The sequence below is a fragment of the Thermobia domestica genome, chromosome 10 (genome assembly GCF_964235325.1).
Source record: "Thermobia domestica chromosome 10, izTheDome1.hap1.1, whole genome shotgun sequence".
In the NCBI taxonomy this organism is placed as follows: domain Eukaryota; kingdom Metazoa; phylum Arthropoda; class Insecta; order Zygentoma; family Lepismatidae; genus Thermobia; species Thermobia domestica.
In genome coordinates this window covers 137,405,192-137,428,441 of record NC_137463.1, presented here as the reverse complement: position 1 = coordinate 137,428,441, position 23,250 = coordinate 137,405,192, and the positions used below count along the sequence as shown (strand labels likewise).

The window sequence follows — 23,250 nt, the reverse complement described above, 5'->3', positions numbered from 1 at the left end:
CAGAGAAATCTTACGAAGTTTGGACCACTCCTCCTTGCAAACTTTCCATAAGCCAGTCAATGTGCGTGGGCGGAGTAAGGAATCGCTCGCTTCAAACATCCGAAAGCACAAAAGTCCATTGGTGCAGCGTCGGGAGACTTGACAGGGATGTCTGAATATGGGATAACATGGATTCCAGTTTCACGCGCTTTGTGGTAGAGACCTGCACGGGCCGGGCTTGGGCGGGCCGACTCTATTATTTCTTTGGGCCGGGCCGAGCTTGGGCGGGCCGACACTGATTTCTCTTCAGGTCGGGCCGGGCTGGGGCCGATTAATTGCAATTCTTTAATAATTATTGATATTCGTTAAACGATAATTAGAATAAAGGCAAACGTTGAAGAAGTGTGCCCGTGAAGAATGTTACAAAATGAAACTTCGAAAATTTATTGGGCCCGGGCCGGGCTTGGGCCAAGAAGTTTAAAAAAGTTATCGGGCCGGGCCGGGCTCGGGCCGAAAATCTCCAAAAGTTTTCGGACCCGGGCTGGGCCGGGCCTACGTACATCCGGGCTGGATTGGGCTCGGGCCGAAAAATTCGGCCCGTGCAGGTCTCTACTTTGTGGGCCATGTATGCCACAGTTGTTCGAGCCGTGTGGCTGGCTGCTTCGTCTTGATGAATGAAGACTTTCGATACCTCAGCACCATACAACGATGGAATATGCTGCCAGTATATTCGCTCCAGAACGTGTTGTTCCTAGTATGCTGCGTTAATTTTCACATTTCGTGCAGCTCTATGCAGGAGAAGTTCAAAATCAGCAAAAATCTGCAACCACCATGAAGCCACGAGGAAAACTGTCGCTTCAGGTGCAGACAAAATTAGTTTGGTCCTTGGCATCCTTTGGATGATAGTAAATGAATCGAACCCGCTTTACAAATAGATCCAAGCCTCGACTAACGTAACCAAATATTTCCATTTGTCACACGCTAAATACCGTTCATAGAGCTGCGTTCCCGGATGCGTTTGGCTGTGAGTGTGTGGCTTATGCTTCACACATGGCTTATGCTTCACTTGCAGGTGTATATCCTGGCTGATTATCCTCTGCACAGTTGATTTGGATCTTCTAACACACCTGGCAATGTCTCTTTGTGGCGGCGGATTCTCCTGGGTAACCAACTTCTGCACTTCTCGAACCACATCCATTGTACGTTTAGGACGGGAGTGTTGTTTTCGTGCCCTGTGCGCACACTCGCTTCCCCTGGCTGTGTATTTTTGTTGCTTTTCAGTACATTGACAATACCCTTCTTGGAAATGGTGAAACCCTTGGACGAACATTGTTTCACAATTGCACTGTAGCTGTATCCGATGTCGGAAAGAGCGGTGATGTACCCCTTCCAGAATGGGATCACTTTTGGAGACATTTTACACTCGGAGCACTTCAATTCCTGCTACCGAATTCTCTACACAACTGGTTTCTGATTGCTCTGCTATGCTTACTTCGTTTCCACAAATGTGGACCGACCTTTTATATTCAGGGCCGGATTTAGCATTTTGGCGCCCCTAAGCCCAATAAATTTTTCCGCCCCTAGTCTGGTTAAAGTTACTTTCCTAAAAACCTTTATTAAAAAATTATATCAGGCCTATATGTCAATTGCTTAAACACCACTCCACGATGCAATTTTATCATTCCAAGTTTTTTGAGGAATTTACTTGGTTCTGGGCTTAACAAAATACCGTTAATGTATTAACAAAAGATTGTTGAACTTTACCAACAATTATTTGTTCCAATGAACTTCAAAATCAGAATGCTTTATTAGCCTGATTTTTTTAATCAATTCAAAAAATATGTTAAGTTATGGCTATTTATTTTTATTTTTTTTCTCTCGGCCGTGCGCCCCCTGGGAGCTTGCGCCCATAGGCCCGGGCCTCCCGGGCCTATTGGGAAATCCGGACCTGTTTATATTAACCAATGTTATTACTCTACGACACTACTTGATTCAGCAGTGTCCGATCTTCGTAGAAGTTAATATATTTTGCTTACCTTCAGAAGTTGAACAATGAGGCAAGTCTCCAACCCATTCTTCGTTGCTGCAATAAAGACGATCTATTACTGGATTGATGAGAGCATATCCTGGTAAGCATTCATACAAAGCTACGAGATATCGATTGTTTGGATGATCTGCATTTCTTCTCCTAGAACAAATAATTAAAAGAAATACAATTGGACAACATTAGATAATAGTTAGAAAACATTGGTCGATAGTATACTAGCATACACGTTTTCTATTTTTCAGCAACTCTGAGTATTTCCTGTTGAATACCGCAGTGATTGACAATGAAAAATGTTTCTTTTTTGTTCCTTACGAAAACTGAGGTAATTTTTTCGATTCACTTTACGTAAAGTAATAAACATCAATGAAGTTCTTATCTGTATATATCTTAAGATCAATGAGTGTTATAGTTATACATTCACTTCTACACTATTTTTGCTTACCACTTAACACTAATATTCATTTTAATGTATGTCACGAAATAGTACAACAATTTTGGAATCTGAATGGAATTTTATTTTTCTGCAGCATGGCTAAAGGAATATACAGAAATGACCTAAAAAGCCCTATACACAAAATATTTATTTATTTTCAATCTCTTACAGCATATATTTCAGTTGCAGATATATTTTGCTTACCTTCAGAAGTTTGCTTCACCCCAGTGAACTATGAAACTAAATGTTGTACACAATAATATTATATTAATAAATTGCTGGTGGTGACGACGGTCTTGAAAATCGTATCATATGGTTGGTTGTCCTTGAAAAGTCTCACTTGATAGGTTAAATTAATTCATTCCATGCACTATTTTCATATTATAAAAACACACTCTGAAAGTTTCGGAAGTGTAATTTATGTATCCATTTGGTATGTGACGGGAACACACGGCAAGTATTGGGGCCACAGTGGCTCAGTGGTAGAACTTTTACCTCTGGTGCATGGAGTCCCTGGTTCGATCCCAGCTCGCGTCAAGTGAAATTTGTGGTGGACAAACATCGTGTGCATGGGTTTTCTCAGGGTGTTCCCGTTTCCTTCCACTTTATTCATTCCATTCATTTCTCATCATCACTGTCTGCTTTAGCATAGCCGGCATATCCGTGGGATTTAAAACTGAAAGGTTTCATTTCATAAAAGGCATTTCATAAAAGGTATTTTCATTAATTTCGATCGTGTCTGAAGAAGGATATGCTAGATATCCGAAACAGTTACAAATTATAATTTAAAATAAAGTAAAGTTTTAAGCTTTGGTCAGTGTCTCTTTTGTTAAAATAAAAGGCAAATATTTAAATGTAACTTTGAAAGAGAGAAAGTTAAAATGTCATCCATGGAACTTCAGCAAATTACACTTTTCATCTCCCATTTTGCATTTTTCTGCCACTATCTAAATAGAAGTGAGAAAGAGAATTAAATAGCAGTAAAGTCACAGAATTATATACTAGTACAATTTCCTTGCTAACGTCAACACCCTAAAAATGTTATCGGAGTACGTTTGTAGTTATTGCAGCTATGCAAATGTAGTATATTCGTTTACTTACTTCAAATCAATCATATAGATAAATATGTTTAATCCTCCCCGAACAAACATGGAATTACTGATTTCCTAATTATAGAATGACAAATGAAGTCAATGCATTACATTTCATAACTCTTTCTGTATATTGTGAACGGTGTTCTCTTCATACATTTATTGAAATAATGTGTCTAGGACTATTTCACTTAAAAGAAAAAGTTCCTTCTAAGGAGAGGCAGTAACTGTAGCAGTACAGAAGCTAAGACCAACGTTAACTAAAGGTAAGCTACCCAATTTGCAAGATTTGCCCTATGTTGTAATTGGCAGTTTTATCTGACATTGGCAAACAAATTAATTTATAAATATAGGCCCAACAAAGCAAAGGCGTACGTAGAAAATTTCGCAGGGCGGGTCAAAAAGATTAGCTTGCTATTATATGATTTTTGTCTTGTTGGAATTCAGATTACACAAACTACATGCCCTATAAAGATTAGTATGTTGCATACATAATAGGATATTAATAATAATAATAATAATAATTTTATTATTATTATGAGAAAGAGATAAAAGTCGAAGTAATTGTGGTCTGGAGGATTGAGAAAGATATTTACCCATTTAATGTGCTCCGTATTTTCGAAAAAGAAGTGACGACCTCCTTTCAAGGGCGTCGTTTAGGGGCAGAGGGCAATTTCCCCTCCCTGAGTTTGAGAAACAATATACTTTACTCAACTGTCTACTAATATACTAGTAAAACCAGTGAAGATCTTATATCGAGGGGGCCTTCCCCTCCCCGCAAGCCAAATCTGAAATGATCTAAAATGACACCCCTGCTTCCTTTTAGAAGCATTTTCCTTTTCTATTACTAAAAAACATGAAAATATTATTTATTTTAATGATACTATTATTATTGTAAAACTACGAAAGGCAACAAATACGAAATGAAATTAGATGACAAAATGGATTACATAAAATTAATCTATTTGTACACCAAGATTGTATAGACTACTTCAAAATTTTTGTAGCACGACCTTGACCACATTCAGGATTATCACAATAAAGATCACTATCAGTCTGCCAACGTCCTCATATTTCTGGTAACTAAAACCATTTCAGATTTCATTCACAACTAAATTGTTTACTAAGTTTGATCTGAAGTACTAATTTCTATCCTTATTATTCATTGTACTAATCACAGTTAATGAAGTACTACTAAAGCAGAAATTTTGCATATCTGGGAAGTTTGTTTGATAATGGCTCTTTTTAAAGTCACGTGGTTAATTAAAAAACACTAAATTTGTTTCATCTAAATTACTCTAATAAATATTAAAACAAGATTTACAAAGCACACGAATAATAACTAATCAATACTTTATGTGCGTTACTTTTTGAACAAAAATTGTACACGTCTTGGCTCTTTTCTGAAGGCATCCAACACAGCAGATATAAATTCTGTTTTGTTCTTTTGTACAGTTTCTCGATGGAGACTCATCATGCATAATCCTGTTAATCATTCTCCAGACATGGTAGATCTTAACTAAGTTTTAACACTCCTTAATGTACTAAAACTTCTTTCAACGGTACAAGTTGTAACAGGAAGCGTAATAGAAATTTCAATTGCCTCTTTTATTGCTGAGTAAAATATAGATGGGTCCTTCAAGTTGAAAAGAGTGAGTTTTTCTAAATTGGCACAATCCAGATTTCTATGTCTCCACAAATCAAATCAGCATTCTGCCTGAGAAATGAAATTTTCTATCTTGTACGTTCGCCTTACTTCTTCCATCTTCTGCAAGAACTGAGACTTAGAAAGATTTCTCATCTCGGATGGATGTAATGCAAACAGAGAGAAACCTGCACTCTTATCCTCAGAAAATCTGTTATTTAGTGACTGTAAAAGAGAATCGATGTTTGGTACAAAAATTGCTCTGCGATAATATTCTTCTGTGCAAGTATAAGGGGGATTAGCACGATGAACTTGTCGAGACGAAGTTCTTGAAACTGTTAAGTGAATATCAAGTTCTTTCGCTACACTATTACAATTTTGGAAAATCGCTTGAAAAGTTTGTTCTGCGTTTACTCTGTGATTTCTAAATAAACCAATCAACTCATTGATATGAGACTTTGCTGCCACTTGAATTGGATTCCTTGTAAAATTTGCGCCACTGACTCAAGATAGGAAGAATAATTACTGATAATTACGAAAGAAACTATGAAACTACCTATAGATCCTGTACAGAAAAGGCGATAAGCATTGCTTCTTATATGTGAGAGAGGAGAATTTATAGATAAGTCTTCTAATGCACGCATTATTTGAACGAAGTATGCAGAAAATATTCTCATGCTATTGTATTTAGAAGTCCATCTAGTATCTGAAAGGAGTGGGATGCTAAGAATAAGTTTCCTTCTCAATGGGCTTTCACTAAAGAAAGTAATGATTTCTTTAACAGTGTCGACGGTGTTGCGTATGTCGGAAACGGAACACAATTTGTTAACAACAAGATTTAGCTTATGTGAAGCGCAGCGGTGAAAAAAAATGCTTTTGGACATTTTTTCCTAATAATACTTTGCACTCCATTACTACACCCTGCCCAGGTAGAACAGCCATCAAAGCCTTGTTCAACAAGTTCACATTCATATAAACCGGTCTCCTCTAAAACCTTTAGAATTGTCTTAGCAATGTGTTCGGCATTGAACTCATCCAATGGAATGAATCCGATGAAGTCTTCGCGTACCTTATTTTCACTGGGGTTATAAAATCGAATTCCTATCGATAATTGTTCTATACCCGCAATATCGGCTGTCTCGTCTGCCAGCACGCTGTAGTACTTGGAAGACATAATCTTAAGTTTTATATAATTTCGGAATAAAACATTACCGACAATTGATATAAGCTCATTCTGAATACGTACTGACATACTTGGCGTTTTCAGCGGCAGTCTCAAAGTGCTGTTTTAATTTATTTTTAAATCGCTAGAATCCACCCTAAATTGGAGAAGATCATTGAAATTACAGGAATTGAAATCCTTTCGTCTCAAAGATAAGTCATGTGTTGCACAAAATACAATTGACTCAATAATAGATTATAGCTTTTTCCTGTTCTCCTCAACTTGTTTCTGAGCTGCTTCGTTTACATTCTGTTCAACAGGTAAAGTTTTGTTAGTTATAACGTTTGAAAAAGCTTGAACACATTCTGTGGATGCGATGTGCCATTCAGATTTTTCGTGTGAACGAGCACGGGCAAAAAAGACATGGTACTTTTGGAATGGGGTTACAATAAAAGATACTGAAATCCCCTTTTTATAGGTGTCCAAAATAAAACACAACGGCTACATAGCCCTCCCTGTAGCTTTCTAGAGTATGAAAGCCAAGGACTAAACCATTTGTATAGAAAAGGACGCTTTCCAGTCACAGCATGTTATTTAAAATTATACGTTTGGCTAGGCTGCCATGGAGATACTAGATCATACCTATCAGTGTCCGACAAACATGCCTAGGAATATAAATCAGTATAATTCCCAATATCATTTGGATCATAGCTGATCACGTCACTTAAAACACCGTCAGAAAATGTGGAATTAAATTTGGGACATTTGCAGGAGAATACACTCACTTCGCTGTCATTTGATAACTTCACTTCTCCACTATCACTTAACTCCACTCTTGCACCAACACTTACTGCAGAAGAAGTATCTTTAGAAAAGGTAGGTTCTTTTAAGAATACATCAATCTTCGTTTTCTTCCTTTCCTGTCCATTGTCGGAGCAGAGAAAAAGACTACTACTAGTTTAACTACACGTACAAATTAAAATAAATTGGAAATAAATATCAAAAGCGGTTTCCACACAGTTAAGAACTCAACTAAACTAACTTTACCTCTTTTACTTCAAACATTGACTAGCTACCACAAACAGAAATTTATAATTCCCAACTGGCAACAGATTGTGTATTTTATTAGCAGCCCTTCTTTCTCAGCCGAAAATAGCACTCCATACAAAGGAGGTTTGGTAGGCAGATCATTTACCCAACCTTGAAATATGGATTAGCGATTAGCCATTATTGGTAATAAGTAGCTGGTCATAGCTTTATAGGTCTTGCTTTTGAATACGGGTAAGAGGTTGGAGAGAGTGAGGCAATAAATACCGTCTCTTTCCTTGTTTCAACAAAGAAAAAAAGAGCGAGCCAGCCCCAAGCCAGCGAACTCATCCCCCCTTTATTTTTAAAGATGTTCCGTTTTGCGTGCTTGTCCTTGCTCTCCTGGGAAGACACAAACAACGCCTTTGTTCGATTTATAGAGGAAACCGCCCAATAAATTAAAATATTTATTTTCAATTGTGCACTTGGCCAACCCAAGTCACGTGTTTTTAGGGATTTCACATAAGCAACGCAGAGATTGAGAGAGAGAGAGAGCAATGCATATTTTTAACGATGAGTGTGTCTCCTCTTTCTTCGAAGAAGTTTTGTTCACTTGGGAAGACGGAGAATGCTACCTTGTTTTCCTGACCTTTAACTTGGAAGACCCACCAAGAGGTTTAGCAGGTCAAAGTAATCTGTTCTTAAGTGCCAAGAAAACAATTCTAAGATATTGTCATAATAAGCATTTTACATCTGTGCATCTGGTCGACATATATATATATATATATATATATATATATATATATATATATATATATATATATATATATATATATATATATATATATACTCCATAGTTCTGGATAATCACAATAACATTTTAAAACATTTTTCTGACCAGAACAAAATGAATTATTTAATAACTATACGATTTTTTATATCGTATAGTTATTAAATAATTCATTTTGTTCTGGTCAGAAAAATGTTTTAAAATCATATATATATATAACTAGCACACAAGTAGAAATGCATAGATAAGATGTTTTTTGTATTTAAACAATATGAATCTCTAGTTTTATAATCATCTTTAAAAAATACATACATTTTTATTTGAAACAATTACTTCTTATTTTGGAAATAATAACCTGTACTCACTAGATTCCAGGAGGGGGTCGGTTGACCCTTTCGACGCCCCTGCGGATGCCCATGCAACAAAGATTGTAGTGTAAGTTAAATTTTTAACCTTTCTCCGATGCTGGCTCAACGTATAATATGGTTGGAGAAACTACAATTGGGTCGTTCAGAGCATAAGAGATTCAAGTACAGTTACGAAAGTTGTGGGAAAAAGAGACAAAATTTGTACGTTGTATATAAATACACGAAAAAGTGAAGCTATATACCATTTTTTTTCAAAAACATGACGCAAAATATGATCTCCCATAAGTCGGGACCTATAAGCCTATACAACATAATATTGAAGACGCTTATATAGTACGCCAAGTTCTACCAGAATGACAAATTTGATCCTGATTGGATTAATTCGGGCTGTGTAGGATTTTGCTGTCGAAATATGACACGAAATTTGACCGCCCATATCGAAACTTAAAGCCAGCACAACAGAATAATTCACACGTTTATATAGTAGGTAATTTTCGGATCCCATGCTATGTTTGATTTTATCGGGTGAGCTCGGTGAATGGGCTTTTGTTTTCCAAAATATGAAGGAAAATTTGACTGGCCATAATTCGGTAATCGTAAGCCTGCTAAAATTTAATATTTCAGATGCTTGTATGCAAAGTCAATGTCTATCACCGTGCCGACTTTGATCTTCATTGGATGACCTCGGATGGACTCATACGATATACAGTGTCCGTAATTATTCAGACAAAAATCATATGAAGGACCAACAAGCACTTAATTCCATTTTGTTTCTTCTAACAATAAGCTATTAAGAAACACATATACTAGTTATACGCATGGCATATGAATTACTGATTAACTGTTCTAGGTAGAGATGCAAAAAAGCCGGCTTTTTTGAATCGATGGTTTTTTTCACATAAAAAGCCGGCTTTTTTGGAAAAAAACCGAGAATTTTGGAAATTTTGGCTTTTTTCATTTTCATGATTTTTCTATCCAAATAGCTTTCTTATAGTATATTCTATAGTTAGATAAGATTTCCACGACCTGAATGCCATATTTAGCTCTGTAATTCACCATCAAGATGGATGGAGCACATATTTTACGAATTAAAGCTAACATGAAGAATGTAGTATTTGAGGGCAATTTTACAGGTTATTTAACTTTATTTTAACTTTTGAGTTATCGACATTTTTTCCTTCTCTAGATCATTTTAGTTTGTCATCCGTGTTTCATTTCTAAGAGCTTAGTACTCCAGCTTCTAGCACGAAAGTTAAACTTACGTTTTTCTATATATCCGTCAAAGCATACGTTTTTCAATATGTCCGTCAAACCGTATTTCCACATTTCTGTTATACTGTAGTTGTGCAATGATTTAGCAATAATTTTCCAGATACAACCTTGAATACCAATTTATACAAATAATCAATAGCAGATTTAGAAAAGTACTTTGGGAGGGGTTTCTCTGATTGTTTCGTTTTCTAAAAAGTCCTAATTTTATTTGGGAGGTGCTTGAAGTTTATGAGTACAGGCATAACTAATATTTCGTTTCGTTTATATGTTTAGCAATAATCTTCCGGATACAAACTTGAAGATCATTTTATACTGAGAATCAGTGGCGAATTTAAAAAAGTGTTTTGGGAGGGGTTTTCTTACTACTAATGTTTAGTTTTTCTAAATATTCGTAATTTTTATTTGACGGGAGCTTAAAGTTTGAGTAAAGGCATAACTAATAGATATTTCGTTCGTTTTAGACATTCCACAACTTTGGAGAACAGGCTTCAGTCCGAAAGACCGATCCTCTAACCTTCGCAAAACCGTCACTGCTGGTAATTAGTAATAATAACGATTTAAAAACAATAAGAAAGGAAGTCGGCCAACTCCTACACTCCTAGTCGGCCAGTACACGCACTATTTCTACATTCTCAGATGGAATGAAGGAAGGCTTTGTCAGAATGGTCGAATGCTGGGTTGAATCCCGGACTTCCCGATAGAAGCGCAAAAGCCAACCACTCAGTCACGTTTGTTGTGTAGTTGTATTTAGCTTAACTTAAATATATTCCGTAGTCTTTTTTTTTTTTTTTTTGTTCCGTAATGATATGTTGAATCCCTCTTGTTAAAAATTCAGAAAACTTGAGGACTGGGTAAACCGTGATGGTGGTCAAGGGCACCCATGTTGTGGTTTCCAAGGAGGGGAAGTATAAGCGACGTTTCAAAAATAGTTTCAAATTTTGCTGTAACTAATGTAAAAACCCTATTGGATTTTCAATATTCTGAAGTACATTTTCCTCTAGGGGGGCAAGCGCCCCCTTAACCCCCTGAAGGGCGCCCTTGATGGTGGTTATAAAAAACTTGACTGTAGAATTTCAAGAATATACAGAACCATGTGCAGCCTTTAATTGTATCATACAAATCTAAGTATTTCTCTTATGTTTAATTTTAATTTTATTTTGTTTCAAAAAGAGGGTATGGAATATTTTGAAGTAAAAATACTACATACAATTTTGCTAGTTATTTGTGTATTTTTTGAAAGAAGTTTTTACTCTTAGGGTTGGCTCGTTTACGCCAGCTGTTTTTTTTTTTAAATAACTGGTTTAAACTAAAAAAATTAAAAGAACAAAAATGCGAATCGTGTGAACTTCATAGTGACGTTTCACATGTCAAACCATCTGCATTAGTCTTATTTCCTTTACACCTTTTAATCAAGGTGTCCCATGTTCAATTCTCGGTCGAACCACAACCCTTCTTTCATGTGTAAACCAAGTACTCTTTCGGATGTCACTTTAAGCGAAAGTCTTCTTCTTGATAACCTCGGTATTACGTAAGGATGTTAAGCCTAAACATACAAAACGAAACCAAATTATATATTTCTGCATGCCTGTTGTTTTATAAAGAAGCGAAGGTTGCTTAAATATATTGATTAAAATTGGTAAAATTTATCGATTGCCTACTTAGCTTCCAACATTAGCTTGGATTGGACTTTCAATGATACCTACATACTAAATTTGTAATTTAATACGTCAGTTTTAGAAAAATAAACACACTGCTGAACAAGACTGCACTTATTTAATATAAAAACACATTTACACCTGACGTTTCGATCTTCTATCCAAGATCCTCATCAGACGTGAGTGTACGTCTGATGAGGATCTTGGATAGAAGATCGAAACGTCACGTGTAAATGTGTTTTTATATTAAATAAGTGCAGTCTTGTTCAGCAGTGTGTTTATTTTTCTGATTTTATTCGCAAGACGTTGACTATGATTGTGTGTCACTCAGTTTTAGCGTACTGATTATAATACGTTGACCTTTAAATTTTACATGCAAATTAAATTTTACAGGATTTTCCCGTTATTGTTTTACATTTAAAAGAATGACGGGATTTTCCCGATGGCTAGGGCGGGAGTTTCTCAATTTAAGAAATTTACTGACCGGACTTCTTTAAGCTTATGGGACCTCTTCCAGCATAACTCCGTTGTTGAATAATAACACCAAGGCGAAACAAACTTATTTCTGTGAATATGTAATACAAATACATAAAGCAAAATATCTAAATCAAAAAACCTGGTTTAAACCCCAAAAAAGCCGGGTTTAAACTGCCCCCCCAAAACGGGTTTTTGGCATTTTCAGAAACAACCATGGTTCTTGCCAACTCTGCTTACTTTTGTATATAGGAGGTTAAAATGTGTTTATTATATACATTGTTTAATCCTTTGGAATTCATAATGTAAAAATGTTGAAGTAAAATTGTTTAAAATATCTTTTCGAAATTCATGGTTTACTTTCGAGGTTTTATATTATTATCGGCATCAACCACTAATTAAATGACTTTCTGTGTTATAGAGAAGCGAAACAAAGTCTACTTTATCGATTTAAAGCAGAATTTTGAAAAAAGCCCAAAATTTCCCAAGCAAAAAAGCAAAGCAGAAAAAACCGAGTTTTTTTCCAAAAAAGCCGGTTTTTTTCCGAGCCCTTGCATCTCTAGTTCTAGGTGAAAGAAAATATTAACCACTAGCATCAATTACGCGCTTCACTGCCATAAATTAAGAAAAAATAGTAATATGTTTCGTTAGACTTTTTACTATTACTAAAGCGCTCATTGATATTGGTAATTTTCGATGATTTTTATATATCTCCTCTCCTCCCCATGTTCCGGGCCATGGCATCGGAAGTGCCGTTGTGCATCTCAGCGACCCCGAAAAGTATGAATTCGACACTGACATTGGTAATTTTTATTATATATATTTTCCCACAATTTTTGCGGGACTAAATTTGGATTTAACTGGCATCAGAAGTGTCACTGTTCATCTCAGCGACCTAAAAAACTATAGATTCGACACAAATATCGTTCATTTTCGATCATTTGCAAATGTCTTTCCCCTCCTTTAAGTTACATCGTGAAAGTGATATGAGAAAAAACATCTCATCTTCGAACTTAATCTAAGTTGAAAATTTGGTCGAGATCGGTCCGGTGGTTCAAGAGTTATTAAGTTTTATATATATATCCCTCTTCTACCTCCTCCCCTAAGTTCTATCGTGAAAGTGAATAGATAAATACTATCCCAGGCCCGAACCTCATCTATGTTGAAAATTTGATCGAGATCGGTCAGGTGGTTCAAAAGAGAAGTTACATAGACAGTCACTTTCATTTTTATTTTTTTTACATATATCTCCGCCTCCCCTATCCCTCCCATGCCGTCGAAGTTAAATGATAAAAATTATTCCAAACCTGAACGCCATCTATTTTGAAAATTTGATGGAGATCGGTTGGGTGGTTCAAGAGTTATTAAGTTTCATTTATTTTTATATATTTGTCCCTTCCCCTAAGATCTACCGTCAAAGTGATATGATAAAAAAACACTCAGGTTCGAACTTCATTAATATATTGAAAATTTAATTAAGATCGATCCTATGTTTAAAGCGTGATGAAGTCACAAAGACGATCACTTTTATTTTTATTCTTTTTACATATATCTCCCCCTCCCTCTCCCCTAGGTTCCACCGTAAAAGTGAAGTTAGGAAAACATCAAAGTTCCTAACCTTATCTATGTTGAAAGTTTGATGAAGATAGGTCTGGTGGCTCAAGAGTTATTAAGTTTCATTTATTTTTATAGATCTCTCCCCTCCCGTTCTACTCTTCTAAGTTCTACCATTAAAGTGATAAAAGAAACCACCTCAGGTGCGAACCTCACGTACGTTAAAAAAATTTAAGATCGATAGGTTGGTTTAAGCGTGATGAAATCACAAAGACAGTCACTTTTATTTTTACTTGTTTTACATATATATCTCCCCCTCCCCTAACCCTTCGTTGCACTTTAAAAGTGAAATAAAGAAAACATCCCAGGCCCGAACCTTGTCTATGTTGAAAGTTTGATCGAGATCGGTTGGGTGGTTCAAGAGTTATTAAGTTTTATTTAGTTTTATAGATTTCTCCCTTCCATCCCTCCCCCGTAAGTTCTGCAGTTAACCCGTCAACGTCCAGTGCCACATACAGGTGACATTACTTGAAAGGCGTCTTCTTCCTGGTACAGTACGCCAACTTTGAAACTTTTTTGTGTGGTGATGCAACATATATATATATATATGTAAGTAGCTGGTGCGTAGGAATTCTTGGAAACTACAAAATTTGAAAATTTGATATGGCAGTGTAGGACTACACTATGACCTCGTAATTCATCTCGTTTCGTTTCATGTTTATAAATTAGGAATGGGCAAAACCGGTTTTAATAAAAACCGGAAACCGGTTTCTACAAAAGCCGAAACCCGAAAAAACAAAATAATTTCGGTGTTTTCCAAAAACCGTTTTCGGTTTTCTCCAAAGCTCGGTTTCGGTTTTCTTTAAAATCGGTTCGGTTTTCACCGAAACTGGTTTCGGTGAAAACTTTTGGGAAAAACACAAAAGTATTTCTGTGGAATTGGAATCGGTTTCCGGAGAACAATGAAACACTATTCTGGTCAGAAATGGAAAAAAATTGAAACAAACCGGAATCGCTTTTGAAGAAAATAGAAACCGGTTTTTGGACAAAACCGAAATCACTTTTGAAAATTTTCAAAAACCGGTTTCGGTTTTTCTAAAAAAAGGAAAAACCGGTTTTTGTGCCCACCACTAGTATAAATTATTACCAGAATGGAAGCTTTTTAACCTCAAGTATCCTCGTCTTTAATGACGGTTGATTACGTTATGGATGAGTATAAGGGTACCTATAGAACATGAGTACATTATTGTACCTCATCTAAATTTCGATAGGGTGTATAACAGCGCCAATTAAAATTTTGGAAATTGCCATGTTATATGATCATGATAAAGTTTTCACGGTTCATCTTTTATAGATACAATACTGTCCAAAAAATTTTGGGAGGTGATAAGGTCAAGGTCGTTTCGAAATGTAACAGATATGTATAGAACACTAAATAGTAAGGTCTCTGAATATGATCACAATGAAGGTTCATAGATTCAATTCCTGGTGGTATCTTTTGAGAAGTGCCAGTTTAATTTCCTGTGAGAGCAGTTTTCACGTAATGCTACAAGTTCACGTTTCATATAGCCATGATGTTGAAAAGAAATTTAATTATTTAATTAAAATAATAGTTTATACTTTCTTTTTACGTTTAAGTTGTTCTTTTGTTATCTATGTTAACGTACTTCGGCATAATTTTTACTGTAGTTTTCTTTCGTCCCCCGGACGACTACACTTTTTTTGGTTAACTTTGAAGGAAAGCTCCTCCATCAGGATCCTGCCGCCTACAGTCGAACAATTTGTCCATGCCGACCGGATATCGTGGTCGGGTTGCCGGCGCCGGACACCGGCGTCTTTCCGCACGATTTTTTTAACCGCGACGAGCAGAAAGAGAGTCGTTCACCGAAAGAAAACAGAAAGAGTTAGAAGATAATTTCTTGCTTTAAAATACGAATTAGGACATATATTTCCTCGTATACAGCTGTCTCAAAACAGTCGGCAGGCAGTCAGACAACGACTAAAAAGGCACTGCAGGCAATTTCTTGAAAAATTACGTTGGCGAAAGTTTCAATATCGCGTACCAGCGGCAACGAGTGGAATTTTGGAAAATAAATAGAGCCTGTATCTTCTTTAATAATGAAGTAAAAATTGAAACTGTCCCAACGTTTTTCTTGTGGGTGTACACTAATTCCATTAAATGTCTTGTGAAAACGGAGTCGCTGGAACCGGACGGAATGACCTCAGCAAAGATGTCCAAACGCTGACGGAGTGCCTACCATAAAAAAGGAAAATGTATGAAAAGAAATGTAGTAAAGGACTGTACGTAAAGGGTATATGAGAAGTAAATTTTAAAAATTGAGTTACAAGTACGACAGGATCGTTGAGAAACATTTTGGAAGCGGACGGTAAACAGTGGACGGCAGACCGCGACAAATGTCGAAAAGACGTCGAAACGCTGATGGCGTGCCAACCATAAAAGACATAAATGTATGAAAAGAAATGTAGTAAAAGGACTGCACGTAAAGGCTATATGAGAAGTAAATTTTAAAAATTAAATTACAAGTACGAGAGGATCCTTGACAAATATTTTGGAAGCGGACGGCAGACAGCGGACGGGCCGACCGCGGAAAGCGTCGGAAAGACGCCAAAACGCTGGCCGCGTGCTGACAAGTAAAGAATCGAAAGAAGGTCGGCAAACAACGGACGGACCGACTTCGGCAAAGATACAAGGACAGGCGCCGAAACGATGGCAGTTCGCCGACTAGTAAGAAAATAGATATTATAAGATAACTCTTGTACTATAGGACCTGCAAGCGGAAAAGTATATGGAAAGTAAGTTTCACAGCTAATACAGTAAGCAGATGATCCTTTTAAAACAAGTCGGAAAAGGGTCGGCAGACAGTGGGTTGCCGACTTCAAAGATTTTTTGACAGGCAATTAGTGGAACAGTAAATCTGATAAATTAAACCATGGCTATTGTTTTGTTTATAGTCGTCGATTTTTGACCATACTAGCCAATGAAAACTGAAATTGTCGTTTAAAATCCTTTTTCAAATAGTTGATGGGAAAATGACAGCCTGAAAAGTCCGTATTCCGACGGTTTTTTCTTCGAAAAAAGTGTTTGCAACGAGCAAATTTCGAATGTGTAGAACAGTGTTGGTCCTAGTGGTCCTGATGGTGAAAAATATGCTTTCAGGGTGAAAATGTACTGACTGTTATAAATTTTTCATATTAGGCCCACAGATATGTTACTTGAATTATTCTTGACGGACATTATTAGCTGCTTACTTGTTACTTTTAGGTCGCTTTCAAGCATTTATAAGTCATTCCCAGATACTTTCCCTCTATATGGCACTTAAATCGTACTGAGAATTGTAGAAATATACTGCGTATGTACTGAGTGTAACATTACTGATGGGAATCCACCATGTTTTCATTTTATTACTACTTCATAATTTTTGGTGGAAACCTGATAAATATTTTTCACGCTTAATATTTCAATATGGCTAATTTTCTTTCTTGTATATTAACAGCTTGTAATATTTTCTTGTTATTGCTTACATGAATTTGGAGGGGAAAATATTACCTATTACGTCGCGCCTATCGACATATTATTGGTTAACCAGACTCCCTACCACCATCATAGGGACCGCTCCTGCAGTGTTGCAAATATGACGGAAACTCCGCTAACGGCGGCAAAAATATTGCCTTTAGCGGATAGCGGATTTATCAATGGGTTTTCAAAACTTATCACAGATATGTTCTGTCACAATAATGCTAAGTAAACACACATTTTTTGATGTGAGTTCTACCAAACATAGCCGGTCTACATGAGTTTGGTACGATTAGAATTATATGAATTTTCTACACCGCTTTTCCTACCCAGCAGGAGAGAGAGGGTTCTCGTCGTGGCCGACGATTGAACACGGTTCTCGTCCGTTCCCCTATGAAATAGGCTTTGAATGGCAATGGTAAATCCTATGATTATATAAGATTTCGTTATAATCTAATTATAATCAGATTATAATTAGATTAAAATGTCACGATTGTGAATTTTCCTCAACACCTCAATCGCTCTAATGGAGATAGGCACAGTTGCCACGTGACGCGACTGTACAGAACAAAGTAGAAACATTCATTTCATACTAACGACGTAATGTTAATGGATGAAAAGATATTGAACCATTTTGGTTGTAATATCAACATTATAATTCAGTAAATATTACCTGTTCTTAATTCTTTATATTGTTTATAATTTTGCTGATTTTTGTACACGTGATGAAGTATAGTTGCCAGGACTCTTCAATAAGAGCCTACGGCTCGTATCGTGACGGGGCAAATCGCCTCGATGCCGACGCCCCTATTATTCTTTCAACCCTACTATAGTTGGTAGGATAAATTGCGATTACCAGATTTTTAGCTCTGTTTTAGCGGAAAGTCAAAAATTCAGTTGGCAACGCACGCGCCTACGTGCTGGTGCATTGATACAACCATACAACTTGTTCGAACAGGCACAGGAGAACGTGAGTAGATGGTTGATTTAACGAAATTTCCTGGGTGGTCGACTTCCTCGGATATACAAATGCAGGGGTAATAATACCAAAATGTTGGGCTTTCGCTGATAGAAACAATCCTAGTATAATGTGTCACTTTCCTGAGAGAAACGCCAGATCCCCTAATTTGGCAAAATGACATTCACAATGGAAGGAAGACCGGCCTGTCTTTAAGATAAAGAAAGTATATGAATCATGTTAGCAGTATTTTGTGTGCATGTCAGATAAGGCTTGTTCTCCGTATTTCACTTCAGCGAGATTCCACTTCAAATTGTATTTATTGTGACTTTGGGAACCATTTTTTTAGTTTTATTTCACTTTTTCAAGCACATTAATGCGAAAATATTCACGGGAATCTTCTTTTAATGACGTGAGCGTAGGAAACGTTAAAAATATGGCATTCTTAGCAGTGGCAGTTCTAGGCCCAGACGGTCTGGCCCTCCCCAGTTTTTTGCAGTGAAGATAAACTAATACGTATCCTCAATTGTCTTGAAATATTTAGTATAATTAGTGTTTATTTTGTAAGAACTTTGATGTTATCGATTCTTGAACATGAAATAAAGTGTACCATGATGAGCTGTTTCTAAAACATGGGGGGGGGGGGGAAGCAGAGGCGGCCGCCCGGATACCCGGAAATTTCCGGGTGGGCCCTGTCGTCTGCGAAGTCACTAAAGATGTTGCTCGGTTAGTTATATCTAATTCAAAACTCCGTTCTCGTTCATAGTAACTAGCGGCCTAACTAAAGGGCCCGCAGTGCTAGCAAAGGGGGGCACTAGGTAAAGAGGGCTCCTGCAAAATCCGCAGGCTTGTTTGTTGACAAATCAATAACACAATCAATGCGGACAAAATCTAATCGGAAACATCGCCGCCCAAAATCTCGCCGGCCAAAACCTCGCGTGGCTAAAATCTCGCCACCCAAAACCTCGCGGGACAAAATCTCGCCACCCAAAACATCGCGTGGTCAAAACCTCGCCGCAAATGAAACTTTTCTTTAAAATTCACCCAATGAGTTTCTTAATATGCAATTCCACATTACAAATAATAATAATAATAATAATAATAATAATAATAATAATAATAATAATAATAATAAGAAGAAGAAGAAGAAGAAGAAGAAGATACAAAACATCGTGTGCGTGCGTTTTCTCGGGTTATTCCCGTTTCCTCCCACTGTCTTTAATCTACAGGACATAATGAAGGGACGTCGTAAAAAGTCATATTATTTCATACTTTCAAAAATATTATTAGATTTTTGTTAAAATTTTAAGTATATATTATTTGAAGGTTGGCAACGTTCTCACAGCTTTGATTAAAATCAGTCACGAATAAACGATGAATTTGGCCTTCAACTAAGGGCGAATTAATCCCCGTTTTCCCCGATTTTAAAAAGTTCAAATATACAGTAATTTTCATTTAAATAAATAGTATTACATATTGACGCAATATGGCGCTTCTTTTTAGTTGTTTTCAATAACTGGGGACTCGAGATTGGTTGAACCCAAGAGGGTATGGCGCTATTTTGGGACGCGAGGTTTTGAAAAACGAGGTTTTGGCCCGGCGAGATTTTGGGTGGCGAGGTTTTGGCCATACGAGGTTTTGGCCCCGCGAGATTTTGGCCCACGACGTTTTGAGCGGCGAGATTTTGGCCAGGCGGGGTTTTGGCCATGCGAGATTTTGTCCCGCGAGGATTTGGGCGGCGAGGTTTTGGCCAGGCGAGGTTTCGGCCCTGCGAGATTTTGGGCCGCGAGGTTTTGGGAGGCGAGGTTTTGGTCCACGAGGTTGTCGCCGCGAGGTTCTGGCCACGAGGTTTTGTACCCAAACCAAAAAAGTCTCAAAAATGCATGTAAATTATTAACTTGAAAATGTAATCTTGTTCATTATTTATGTATCCAATAATGTGATGTGCACTCGATAACCTATAAAGAGCATGGAGCTGTTTCTCCTACGGAAAGGAAACCGTGTTAGGCATGGAGTTGTTGGACGCGAGTGGTGGCGATAAATAATTGTCCCCTGAGAACAGCGGTAATGTCAGTAAACGGTCCCGAAGCCTCAGAAATCGGGCCCCAAAGTTTCGAGCTGGGACCCTTTTATTCACCAATGAAATACGCATGTAGTTCTTGGACGTGGGAGGTGGCAAGGTCCTGATCCCTTGAGCACAGCGGTGATGTGACAAATCGAGCCCGGGGCCTGATGTTCTTAGATATCGGTCCCCGAAAGTATAGGATTGGGTCCCTTCTATTCACTAATGAAACATGGAGTTTTTGGATGTGGGTGGTTGCATTAGAAATGATCGATTTTCTCTGAGTATACCGGTGATGTCGTAAATCTGGCCTGGGGCCCGAAGGCCAAGGAATCGGGCCCCAAAGGATGTTCATGCTTTATTATTCATGGTTTTTGCTCACAAAAGTAAGTTTACTTATCATCCTGTCTGAATGTTATTCAACCGAACACTACAAGACAATACTGTGATGCTGCCTGTCAGTAAGGGACAGCGAATAGAAGGGGCATGAGACCAAACATTTGGGCCCCGAATTCTTGGGTTTTGGGTATGGGGCCGACTTCTAACATCACTGCTGTCCTCAAGAGACCCGGTTCTTTGCAACGGCAGAACTTGCGTTTCCAACTCCATGTCTAAAAAAGTTTCCTTACCGTAGGAGGATTTTCATAGAATATTCTCCATGTTCTTATCCAAAAGTAACAAAGACAATACAAAGCTGTGGAAATTAACAGGATATTAGATTGAGACACTTTCTTTTTACCGTACTATGTATAAAGTGCATTGGAAATAGTGAATTCCATTGCAAACGCACCACTCCCTTCTGGCAAATCTTTATTTTTTTAACTTATGATTATTTTTTTTTACTTGTTTTCAAAACTCGGTTAGAAGGACGTCTCCATTGCTGATGCAATCATAGTTTTTTTAAAGTTATAGTCGATAAAGAAGAAGGGGGATAGCAAGATTTGGTTTCTAATTCGGTATACCTAACAATAGTGCACGAATATTGACGGGGGCCCATTTGCGAATATTACGGGGCCTGGGGGCACGCGATCTTAGTTACGCAACTAATAGTAACAAAAAATAATATAATTTGAATTGTGTTTATGCGTGTGTTAGATGGAATAATTCATTCCAGGGAAATGTATGGATTACACAGTATATATGGGTGTTTGATACGAAGGGAACCCCAAAGCAAGCAGGTCACGGAAAAATATTACAATTAAACATTGTCGTATCTTGGAACCCGATTAACGATGAGCTTTTAGTATTTTCTTAACACTTCAATTCACAATGATTAGCAATAAAGCCTAATCTCGCCCTTTCCAATCCCTAGAAAATAAATTTTACAATCATAAAATCACACTTTTTTCTTAACCGATTGTTATCACTACCATCTAAAATCTCGAGAAGATAAAAAGAACCGCGCTCGTTGTAACTCGAACTTGCTCTTTTTTTAAAGGTAGAATTAAGAAGCGTTAAAAAATAAACTCCATTATAGCTAAATAATACTATTCGGAGTATTCTATTTTAGTTACAGTACAATTCCGCTAGGTTTGCGAACTATTGCTAACGGTTAAAACGTACAGTACGCAAATAGCTGCATATTTGTGGGGGCCGCGGTAGAGCGTTCACCTCTGGTTTTTGGGGTCCCGGGTTCGATCCCAGCCCCCGCCAAGTGAAGTTTGTGGTGGACAAACACCGTGTGCGTGGGTTTTCTCGGGGTTGTCCCGTTTCCTCCACTTTCTTCATTCCACCATTTCATTCATTACTCATCATCACCGTCTCCTTTAGCCTAGCCGGCATAACCATGGGACGTAAAACTCAAAGATTTCATTTCATTTTTTTTCATATTTGTGGCACCGAAACTGTAGTAAGGAAACAGTTCTATATGCTATACTCTAAGCATAGAACTGTTTAATTTGGCTAATTTGGTTTTCTTTAAAATCTGAAAGGATAGAATCGAGAAAAGGTACACGCTTAACACAAAATCGAATAACACAATATCCGAATATCAGAAACGTAAAGAAGCAGAGAATAATGCACTTCTCGCAGCTGGAAGTGATACAAAGCAGCGAAAACTGCTTTTTCTACCAATTTCTCAAGCGGTAAAATAAGCTTTATATTTTTTTATATATCTGTCATTGATTTATTTGAAACTGTGGGATGTCAGCGACAAAGCAAAATCTCAACTATATATAAAACTACATGTCTATATTAAAAAATTGAGAATGACTATGTTTGTGACTTAATCTCTGGAACCACCCAACCGATCTCGATCAAATTTCTGAGGTAAATGCGATTCTGGCCTGGGAATATTTTTGGCTATTCACTTTGACGGTAGAACTTAGGGGAGGGGAGGAGGGGGAATTATAAAAAAATAAATAAAACTTAATAACTCATGAACCAAACGACCGATGTTGATCAAACTTTCAACATAGATAAGGTTCGAACCTGGAATGTACCCTACCATTTCACTTTGACGAAGAAAGTAAGGGAGGGGGAGATACACTAAAATCAATAACTATAAAAATAAAAGTAACTATGTTCGTGGTTAACAAGTCTTGAACCACCCGATTGATCTTAGTCAAATTTTCAACATACATGAGGTTCGAGCCTGGGAAGTTTTTTTTTTATCATTTCAACTTGAAGGTAGGTTAAGGGGAGAGGAGGAAAAGAAATATAAGAAAATTAATAAAACTTAATAACTCTTGAACCACCCGACCGATTTCTATCTAACATTCAACATAGATGAGGTTCGAGACTGAAAAATATTGACGGTTGAACCTAAGGGAGGGGGAGAGGAGGGAGAGATTTATATATAAAAATAAATAAAATCGACTCTTGAACCACCCAACCATCTTGATCAAATTTTCAACACTGATAACGTTAGGGTCTGGAATAATTATTGTCATTTAACTGTTACAGTGCAGCGTAGGGGAGGGAAGAATAAAAAAAATAAAAATAAAAGTGACTATCTTTGTGACTTCATCACTCTTGAACCACTTGACAGATCTTGATCAAATTTTTAACATAGATGAGGTTCGGGCAGTAGACTAGGATGAGATTCTACATATGAATAGAACCGGAAGGGTCTAATTAAATTGGTATTATGTGTAATTTCTTGTCGGTAGGCCAGGTGTGGTCGAACAGGTCATTAGAAGGGTAAAGATTTATTACCAGACCGTTAGGTGGTCAGACTGGTTCCAGGAAAGGTTGACCG

The 23,250-nt window shown here is 37.2% G+C and overlaps 1 protein-coding gene across 1 annotated transcript in view; it reads right to left on the bottom strand.

Annotated features, from left to right (window-relative positions):
- The window catches only part of LOC145662734 (uncharacterized), a gene marked incomplete in the record, with an annotated part of 1,843,005 nt that overhangs the window by 1,003,399 nt on the left and 816,356 nt on the right, over positions 1-23,250 (bottom strand). Inside the window, 1 exon segment of the mRNA XM_081728599.1 lies at positions 2,016-2,167. Within this exon segment, the coding sequence (XP_081584725.1) occupies positions 2,016-2,167 (152 nt within the window).